General features: G+C 62.3%; 1 protein-coding gene across 2 annotated transcripts; it reads right to left on the reverse strand.

The window, feature by feature from the left end:
* Positions 1 to 1,675: 1,675 nt before the first annotated feature.
* Positions 1,676 to 9,339, reverse strand: LOC111166681 (uncharacterized). 2 transcript variants are annotated; one of them, XM_089905402.1, is made up of 3 exons: positions 7,903 to 8,063; positions 7,020 to 7,118; positions 1,676 to 2,930 (listed from the first exon to the last, which is right to left on the reverse strand). In XM_089905402.1, exons 1-3 carry the CDS (start codon positions 8,022 to 8,024, stop codon positions 2,768 to 2,770), a joined length of 384 nt encoding a protein of 127 aa, XP_089761528.1. In that variant the 5' UTR covers positions 8,025 to 8,063; the 3' UTR covers positions 1,676 to 2,767. The 2 variants fall into 2 exon arrangements, 1 of the variants encoding a protein (XP_089761528.1); XR_016391487.1 differs by lacking the exon at positions 7,020 to 7,118 and having other exon boundaries at positions 7,903 to 9,339.
* Positions 9,340 to 10,268: the final 929 nt, after the last annotated feature.

Here is a 10,268-nt window from a genome sequence, read left to right on the forward strand (position 1 = left end):
TGGGAGCCACTGCTGGTTTCCTCCAGTGGTAACAGTATGGATGATAGCAGACAGGGAGAGAGAGCTCACTATGAGCAAGCCGGGGGCTGACACCTGCGCTTTACACCTGTCATCTGTTACAACACCTGTCATAACAGCGCTACGAGTCGGTAGGATTAGCATTCCTATTTTACAGAGGAGAAAACTGAGGCTCCAAAGTTTAAGAAAGGGCACTCACTTTTAGAAAGCGACAGAGCTAGATTTAGTACCCTGCTGGGGTAGGGCCACTGATTGCTCACCCCGGGCTGCATGGGCCATGCAGAGGTGGGAATGGCCACTAGGGGGTGCCCTGGCTCCAGCACTAGCTATTGGAGTTAATTGCAAGTTTCTGAGCACGGGACGGTGGTGCGTGTCAGGTGCTGGGTGCAGCTGGGTGGGGAAGACACGCCCCCCAAAGGTGGAAACTCGGCTTAGACAAGGCCTTGGTGGGTGAAGTCAGTGGGGGGGCGTGTCTGGGCTCCTACACCGCGGATGAGGCTCCCAGTCCCCAAATAGAGTGAGGGATCCGGAGGATGGCAACAAGGCCCTTGGTTGCCTTCCTTTACTGGCTTCCTGCCTTTAGAGAGTGACGAACAGAGGGACAGACTGTCTGGGTCACTGTCAGGGCCGGGGCAGGCGAGGACAGAGGCTTCCCGGAGGGGCGGGGCTCAGAGCGAGGCTGGGCGGAGCCGGGCGCTAGAGGGCGCCGAGGGTCCGCGCGCAGCAGTGGGCGGGCCGTCGGTGGCGCTGGGCCTGGCGATTGGTTCGTGGCTCCTCCCTGCGCCGGAGGGAACCAGTTGGAGGCGGTCCCACCTCCCGCCCCGCCTCACGTATTCCCGCAGGTATGTGCAGGGAGACCCCCCGCTGACCCGCACGCTCCTTAGTGCCGCCTGGAGGCCTGGGAGGGTAGGAGTGGCAGTTCTGAGCACTCTACATCAGCTTTGGCCCTTGTGGTCCCAGCTCCCTCCAAACATCCTCAGACCTGCGGTGCCCCTTACCGTGCCCCTCACCTCTCAAAGTCATCTACAGATGTTCCCCACAGACCTAGGGCGCGACTCAGGTCCCAGTCACAGCCAGATGTCCCCCTTGGGCCCACATACACACCTCAAGCCCAAGTTCCCCACCAGCCTTCTCACATACCGCACACCCCAAATCTTACCCCCAGCCCAAGTTGTCCCTTACGTCTAAGTCATCCCCAAATGTCACTAGATCAAAACCTTCAGGTCCCAGTTATCCCCAAATGTCCGGTGTTTCCCTTAGGGTCACCCCCAGCCACCAGCTTAGATGGGGTCCCATTCTCTCCCACGCCCAGCCCTGGATGTGGGGCATGCCTCATCATGATCCCATCTAAGTCCCTCCAAGAACAGTCCTCCCTGTCACCACACCACCCCTGAAAGTCAGTCCCTCCAGCCCAGGGTTTCACGTGGGGTCAACACCCATCCCTAGGACACTCCTCAAGGTCACCTTTCCATGACAAGGGCACCCTTTCCGCCCATGTGACTAAATTATCACCTTCCTCAGAGCAGGCGGATGGGGATCCTGTGAAGTCAGGAGCCCAGGATGCCAGGACAGTAAATTCAGACCAATCAACCCTCCCCAGTCAAAAAGCCAGAAACTCCAGGGTTGGAGGCCAGAATAAATCACAAACCACCAGACCTTCAGGAATGAGGCAGGGGGCAGCTTTTATTTAATTGGACAACAGGCTCGACACACAGCATAGACTTGCCCAAGCTGCTGTCTGCCCCTGCCCCAGTGGGACAGGGGTACACTGAGACAACTCGGGGGGGGGGCTTCACACTGCCTCCCCAGTCTCACCCCCAAAAGAGCCCCATTCCATCTGATGATGGACAAAGTCTCAATGCGCCCATGCCCTGGGACCACCCAAGGACTGAGCGGGCCTGTTTGTGTCCTTTGGGCCCACAGGGACCTCATTCCCTGCCCCACGTGCCAGGAGGGTGTCATGGCTCCTCCTCCCCAAGTTAGGAAGCCGCAGGCCCAGGGAGAAGGGGCCAGGCAGGTTCAGGTCAGGCCAGCCTGGTTCCGGAAGCCTGGAGTTGGCATTTAACGGTCTGGGGGCCCAAGGCAGCTTCCTCTTGGGTAACTGACTGCTGGGAAGATGCGAGCCAGCCATCCCCCAACCAAGCTTGGGAGAGGAGGGGCCGAGGGTCGGCCAGGCGGGGACACAGCTGGCTTCCTTTTTTCATGGAAAGGCTGGCCACCCGCCTGCCTATCCATCCTCCCTGGGAACACAGCCCAGCCTGAGATGGGACTGTGTGAGGGTCCCCAAGTGCAGAACGGGAGGAGGGGGCCTGCAGCAGACAGCTGGGTTGACCCATCCCATCCCAGGCTCCACTCGTCCCCAGGTTCCTCCTCCAGACACAGGTCCAGGGCAGGGTCCTCATCTCTTCTCACAGGAGGCGAATGGCCCACCCAAGGAAGGCAGGGGCCGAAGACTCCAAGGGGGCTTGACTCCTGTTCCTGCTGAACTGAGCCAGTCTGCACAAATCAACTGTGTTTCAGCTCAGTAGGCACGGGAGGCAGAGCCCAGGGAGGTCCGGAGGTCGGACAGGCAGGCGGAGGGGAGAGGTGGCAGGGCCAGAGGAGGCGGGGCCCCGGGGGGCGGAACTTAGCCACTGTGAACACGACTTGCTGTGGACCTGCTCACAAGCAGCTAAGCCCTGCTCCCCAGGCCAGACGCAGGCGGTGGAGGCCTCTCTGCCACCCCGTCCCCATCCCTGGGTCGGTGTCCTCAGCGGAAGCAGTGACAGCGGTGGCCCCAGAGGCAGGGCTCAGGGTCGGTTGGAAATCCCTGGCAATGTGATTTGTGACAGGCAGCAAATCCCATCCCCAGGAACCCCAGCCGGCCATGGCACAGGGGTGGGGGGGCACCGGGCAGGGCCAGCAGCTGGCACCTAGGAGAGACAAAAGGAGGTAATGAGATTTGAGGACATCTGCCCTCCAGGTCCCCACTTGCTGCCATCCTTTGGGGTCTTGCAGGGAAGCCCTTTTTCCCCACGTGCAGCAGCAACTAAAGAGAGCTAGACCACCAGGCTGGATACCCCCAGCCCCAGCCATGCCTCCCAGGCCCAGAGAGGCAGAGATACCCAGAGGGTCACTTTCAGCCAAGGAGGCTGCAGGAGCTCCCAGAGCCAGGTCCCCCCTCCCTTTCTTCACCACCCCCACCACTGAGCCCTGGGCAGGCTAACTGGGGCCATGGGGAGAGGAAGCTGAGGGGGTGGCGGGCAGGAGGGTGAGGAAGTGATCTCACCCCAGCTGGCGCCACTTCCTAGAAGCCTGAAGGGCAGGAGGAAACCACCAGGGCCACCCCGCGTGGCCCTGTCTCCTTGGTGGTCAGGCCTCAGCCCGCACCCCACCCGAGTGAGCGGATGCTGGCAGCGGGCGCCCAGGTCTCCCCCGAGGCACGCATGCCCCCAGAGCACCGGACCCAGGCTCGAGGTGCAAATTCCAGCTCGGCAGTTTCCCAAATGCCCTCCAAGCCTCAGTCTCCCCATCTGTAAAATGGAGCCAAGAGTCTCTACCACATAGCATGGTGAGGTTCCACCAAGAGTGCTGCCTAGCAAGTACCTGGCACCAAGACCACCTATAGAATTTGTGGGACTCAGTGCAAAATGAAAACTTGGGGCCCCTTGTTCACAAATTAAGAATTTCAAGACGACAGCAGAGCATGAACCCAAGCTCCAGGTCCTTCTCAGTAGCGGGTGACCCTGTGAACGGCACAGGTCACATGCCCATGAAGCCCGCCCTGTGTTCAGTAAACAGAGACCTCCCGTGTGATGAGAGCCCTGCGGCTAGGAGATCCAACTCTGGAGCCAGTCCAGCTGCATATGAACCCTGGCTCTGCAGCTTCCCAGCTGGGTGACTCTCAAGTCACTCAGTCTCTCTGGGCCTCCGTCTCCCCATCGGCAAAGCAGGGATAATGTCATGGTAAGGATCCCGCGAGTGCTGTGTATAATTAGGATGGGGCTACTCTGTCACCATTCACCAGGCATAAACAGGAAGGATGATGGCACGGAAGACGCTGCACACGGGTAGGACCCCAGCGTCCAGATCTGGTAGGTGGTGACCACCACTGGGAGACAGGTGGAGTGAGGTGTCCTGCTCTGTGCCTCCTACATACACACATACATACACACCGGCCACCCGCTTTACGGTCGGGCCCTAGCCCAGCCCTGTTCCCTCAAGGTTTAGGGGCACCAACCAGGAGCAGACAAGGCCCCGCAGGGCGGCCGGCCTCCCTGGGCCGCCTCCGGAAGTGAGACAGCACATTCGTGTCCCAGGGACGAGAACGGGAAGGGCGGCCATTTGGCCAGGCCCGTTTCCTGTGGGGTTTCCCCTGCACAGAGCCCCGGGCCGGGGCCAAGGCCACTCCCCATCCCCGCAGGCGCAAAAGGCCTGGTTCTCGAGTGGAGGGGGCACCGTCATGCAGGTGCCCAGAAGCAGGGCCCCCGTTACCATAGGCGTGTCTCTCAGGCTCTGGGGAGATGGTGTCCAAGGAGGGCCAAGCTCCTGGCAGCTGGAGGCATTGTGGGGAGGAAGGGCCCTGGGCCCAGGGAGCACAGCAGGCCCCAGGCCACACCGATGGATGGATGGATGTATGGATGTATGTCTGAGTACGCTCTGCAGACAGGGCGTGGACTCGTGAGACATACTCTGTAATGCCTGCCCCCCCCAACCCCATGCTCCAAGAATGAATCAGGGGCAGCTTCCGCCGGGGGCGCCACCACCACCGCCCCCAAGCCTGGTCCCCAAATACTTTCCACCCTCTCAGAGCAGCTGGGATCGGAAAATACCAAGGGCTGCAGGCCCCGCCCTGCCCGCTGCTGCTGCCCGCCCTCCCAGCCTGTCACTAACGCTTTGCCTAATGGGCCCAGACTCTCCGCAGAGGCTCCCTAGGCCAGGCGCCGAGCCAGCCGCTAACCTGGGCTGCCCAGCCAAGTGCCGCCTGACCACCCGCCCCCCACCCCTCACCCCCAGCCCAACGTGGCCACCATAACAACCGGCCCGATGGGCAGCCCTCAGAGGTTGGCGCCCGGCTGGAGGGAGGCAGGGCACTGGTAAGTGGGTGGGCCCCGCTGCCCACCCAGGGCTCGGGGGAGGGGGGCAGGCTCAGGAAGGGGTGAGTAAGTGAGGACTGAATCACTTGTTATAAATAGGGGAACCATGCAAGTCACATCCCAGCCCCCATGGTGCCCAGCCACGCCACGCTCCAACCCCTGCCTTCAACGTTAATCCCCCTCAGACCAGTCACAGAATTCCCAGGGGACCCCTAATATCCACACTTTGGGCCCTTTACTGAGGGGTACACCCTACTGCCATGTCCATCTCTGCCTTATCCTTGTCCTGGCCTCCTGGCCTGCCTTTTGGGGGCCAATGGCCTCGAAGGCAGTTGCTGGCTTCCAGGCCCTGTCCCCCTCCTATAGCACCCCGACAATTCCCAGGCCCAAAGGTCAGGATTCCTTGGCTCCCCAAGGTATTCTCAGGGTGTGGGTGACCATGGTCCTGGACGATGACGCCTGACCAAGGCCAGAGGGAGGCCAAGGGGCTTTAGCATCTCAGAAGTCAGTTCCCTGGCCCCTCACCATCCAGGACCCCATCCCAGACCACCCAGGCCTGCTCTGCCCAGGGCCACAGCTCAGTGACCACACCCAGGGTGGCGCCAGCTCCAGCACCCTGGGGCAAGGCGCCGCTGCAGCATGACTCAGCTGTGCCCAGCATGGCGGTGTCCTTCTCTGCCCAAGGATTCTCACACACCCACACCCACTGGCTTCCCAGTACGTCCTTCCCGGGGGACCGGCCTTTCCCCAGGCACACCTCCGTGTTCACACAGGACACCCAATGGCAGGAGGGAAGGTGGCCAGAGTGCCCTCCAAGTGATCTGAAAGTGAGGGCCCAGGACAGGGAAGGGAAGCACACACTTCCCTCCGCTCGTTTTTCCCAATGCTTCCCATATACAGATGGAGAAACTGAGGCCCAGAGGATTCAGAACCAGGCCCAAGGTCATGCGGGAAGTCTAAGGAAAAGCCAGGCCTGATCCTGGCATAAAGTGTATCCAAAGTGGGAAAGGGCCAGCCAGCCAGCCCAGAGAGGGGCCGGAAGGAGTTTTCTTCAGACCGCCCAAGGTTCCTTGCGGTGTCCTTCACTTCGAACAGACTCCCCCACCCAGCCTCCCAAAGTGAAGGGCAAACTGTGAAAAATGCCTTACGGTGTATCAAAGCATCACCTGGGCCCCCAGAGAACAGGTCATCCCACTGCACCCATGGGGCAGTGACCCTGTGACTGCAAATGGGTCAGGGGTTTGCCCCACAGCTGCGGCCTGCACAGAACATCTGGCCTCCACTTACAACAGGCAGGGCTTGGTACGGGGGTCCCGGGGAGGACCCCTGGAGCATCCGCCTCTGCTGTTTCTTTCCAGTGAGCAAGGGTCTGCGAGACTCAGAGGCTTGGCCAGCACAGACAGGCCCGACCCCCCGGACACGCCCTGTCACGCATGTGCTCCGCGTGCCAGCCCCGAGCCAGGCTAGCAGCTATTTTAGGGCCCCCTCCAGGCCCACAGACAAGACTTGCCCGTTGGGGTCTTGAGGGAGCTCCCAGAGGACATCCTGCAAGGACAGAGGGCAATGGGTGCCCCCTGGGCGCTAGGACAGAGCTGGCACCAGGCCCTAGGGCCCATGCCTTCCCAGGACGGTGGCATGTGAACACATGCGCACCGGCTGGCCCGGGCAGGGTGCGTGGGCGAGCGGACAGGGTGTGTCCTACATCACCTCGCCTCTAAGCCCGGGCACCTGTTGGGTACTGCCCTCCAGCTCGGGCTGGCATGGGCAGGGCTGCCAGAGGACACCCCTCATGCCAAGGGTCCCACACATCCCAGCCTCACCCTCATATACCACCAGCCATTGACAGGCAGCTGGTTGGGGCTGGGGCAGAGGGGACAGGTGACAGGGAGCCAACTGCACCTCCAAGGCATTCAAGAGGCCACTCACTGGGTCTGGGCCTGGCTGGGTTGCATAGGACAGTCAGTGTACGGCTGGGGGCTTTGGTAGCAGTCAAGTCCGGTGCTGGGGTCAGAGGTCAGTCTGGGGCTAGGATGAAGGGGTCAGAGTTCAGTCTGGGTCCTTTCACCCTCTTCCTGCCTCCCGAGGGCACGGGGACCCCAAGCTACACAGGGCTGGGGAGTCAGCCCTCCAGGAATCTCCCAAACCTGGCCCCCTTCCTATGAATGAGCCCTTCTCCACTGGGCCAGAAGGAGTGGGAAGGGAGGAGAGGGTCCCCCAAGTCCTCCTAAGCCCAGGCTGTACGGCTGAGCCCCAGCCCTCTCCTCTGTGGAAGGCCTTCCCCTCGCTCACTGGCTGACATGTCAAAAACTTGAACCACTGTCTTCCACCCGCATCCACAGAACTCTGGGAGACCCCGACCTACAAAGCCCAGACATGCACCCCCAGGGGCCATTCCCTCCACCCCAAGCGACGCACATACCCTCCCACCCTGCGGCCAACTCCTGCCCACCTCGACCTGCGCCGGTCGCGTTGGGACCCGTCCTCCCCACCACACTCGCAGGAGTCTCCTGGGGGGGGAGTGGTTGGGGGGGGCCCGCGGCGGGTCCCAGGGGACGGGGGAGAGGTGGGCCGCCCTTCCCCCGCTCTGTAGGGGGCGCCCCGGGACTCCGCCGCCGCCACCACCAGATACACGGGCCCCGCGGTCCTCCCCCAGCCACCGGCGGCGGGGCGCGGGGCGGCGCCCTCCCCCTCGCTAAGGGCCGGCGGACCCGCCGGGCGCACCCCCACTCAGCCCCAGAGTCCGGCGCGGAAAAGTTGCCGCCGCCACCACGGCGCCGCCGCCTCCCTCCCGGTTCCCTCCCCGACTCACCCACGGGGGAGGGGAGCCGGCACTCGGGGCTCCGGCCGCCGCCCCGGCCCGGCCGGCGGAGACACAGGCGGGCGGGCGGCGGGGCCGAAACGAGCCGGGGGCGGTCGCGGACCGCGCTCCATCCCACTCACTGGCCGGCCCGCCGCGGGGTCGAATCGCTTTTAAAACCTCCCCGTCTCCTCCCCCGCGGCCGGGCAGGGGGCGGGCGCGGGGCGGGGCGGGCGCCGCCGTCATGTGCCCCCGGAGCCGGTCCGCCCCCACTTTCTTTCTCCGGTCCCCCAACTCTGTCCCGTCCCCAACTCAGCCCCAACTTTCTCCTCCCTTGTCCCAACTCTTCCTGGGCCCCATACTCAGCCCAACTCCTCCCTCTGGGTCCTGGACTCGGGGTCTAGCCCCAGTTTTTCAGCGAAGGCTCTTCCTGCTGGGATAGGGCGGGAGCAGGGGTCCTAATTCACATCGCACCTCCGAAACTCCTCTTGGCCTAGGTCCTGCCCTAGGCAGGGAGAGAAACCCAGGAGGCCGCAGACAATGGGAGGGGAGATGGAGGGGGCATGGGTGTCATACTGCCACCGCGGACCCCTCCCTTCCCTGGGAGGGCATGGGCCTGGATATTCTGGGATTCTGCCAAACACGAATCCCCACTCTTTCCAGTTCCACAGTATGTTCCTTAGCCTCAGGAAGTCCCTCCTTTTATCCCACCCAACCCTCTCCTGCTGCCATTGAAGACTTTCTGACCCCAGTCCAGGTGGTCCCTGGTCTAGGTCCCCTCCCCCCTCAGGCTTCCCGGCACACACCCAGGGCCTCTGGGAAACTCCCCAGCTCCTGGAGTATCCCTGGGAGAGAGGCCCTCCCTGGATCCCTCCCTCCTTCCCTGCATGCGTGTCTGTCCCACCTCATCCTCCACCGACCTCCCCTCCACCGGGAGGAGGAACACGGAGGCATTGTTCCCCAGGACGGGGCCCTGCCTTGGGGCCTGGCCCTGTGCCCAGGTGGGGGGCCGGGAACAAAACTCAGCAAAGGGGGGGCGGGGTGCCCTCTGATTCCAAGCCAGCCTCCTTGGGCATGCCTGGATGCCACTTTGCCATCTCCAAGATGGGACTGGGGCCAATGGCCTCCAGACCACCACCACCACCACCATGATGCCACAGCAAGGTTCTGCAGCCAGAGGACCCTTCCCAGACCTGTGTGAGCATTGCTATGGGAGATGGTTCTTCTCCCACCCTACCCCGCTCCAACATTTCCAAAGTCATATAATTAGGGCTGGGGGTCAGATTCTTCACCACCCCACTTCCCAGGCAATAAGACTAAAGCTGGGGTGGGGAGGGGGCGACCCAGCAGCAGACCCTGGCAGAAGACTGGAGGAGCTGGTTGGGTGCCTCTGGGTCACTTTGCACCCCAGAATTCCTCCAGAGTCCCTCATTTCCTCAGTACAGCTCAACAGGCTCCTACTTTGGATCTTGGTGGGATTGCGGAGAGGGGGGCAGAAGCCACACCTAGCTACTATCCCATGGGGCCCAGCCCCCTAGGGGCTCCTGGGTCTTTCTTCTCTCTGGGGCCCAAGGGGCAGGCTGGCCCAGGCTGCAGGATCTGGCAGGTTGGGGCAGGAGGGGGCAGAGCCGCCTGTGGGGCCCCAGGGGGAGATTTGGGGTGGCACAGAATTCCCCGACTCAGGGTGGGGCCCAGAGGGGGTGGGGCACTCGCCACATGGCTTCCTGAGCAGCTACAAACAGGGGAATGGAGTTCCCAGGATCCAGAGTCTTCCTGTGGACACACACACACACACACACACACACACACACACACACACACACACACACATCATTCCAGAAGCATACAGCAACTAAATTACAGTGGGGCACCCCCTCCACGCCACCCCTCCAGAACACTACCTTTACACCGCAGGGCAAGGTCTCCCATCCAGAACCATCCTCCTCCCCTTATTAGTCCAATCGGGCACACATTTAGGGGAAATGCCTCCTCCACGATGGCCTCCAGGGATACCCGTGCCAAAGGCCCTGAGCCCATGTAAGCCATTCTGCCGTTTCCCTGCAAGTGGCTTGGACCACCACAGCTCAGCCTCCCTCAGCCCAAGTTTGGAGGGTCCTCCCAGTGCCCTCAGCCCTCCATCTGGATTCCTGACATTTGCCCCCTACACACACACACACACACCCTGGTCCTGAGCCGGCCAATTTACCCAGGGACAGCAGCCAACAGGGATCGGAGCTCTCCAATGTGGCCAACTGATCCTTTGTAATGACGGGGAGGGGTGAGAGGACAGGGCCAGGGTGAGACCAGGCCAAGCGGTCAAGTGGCACAGGGCATACACACACACCCATTTGTTCATTCTTCAAACATTCTTGAGTGCC

The sequence above is a fragment of the Delphinapterus leucas genome, unplaced genomic scaffold, assembly GCF_059928025.1.
Source record: "Delphinapterus leucas isolate spDelLeu-1000000601 "Yukka" unplaced genomic scaffold, BTC_Dleu_Yukka2 spDelLeu_asBTCV2_sq25, whole genome shotgun sequence".
Classification (NCBI taxonomy): Eukaryota; Metazoa; Chordata; class Mammalia; order Artiodactyla; family Monodontidae; genus Delphinapterus; species Delphinapterus leucas.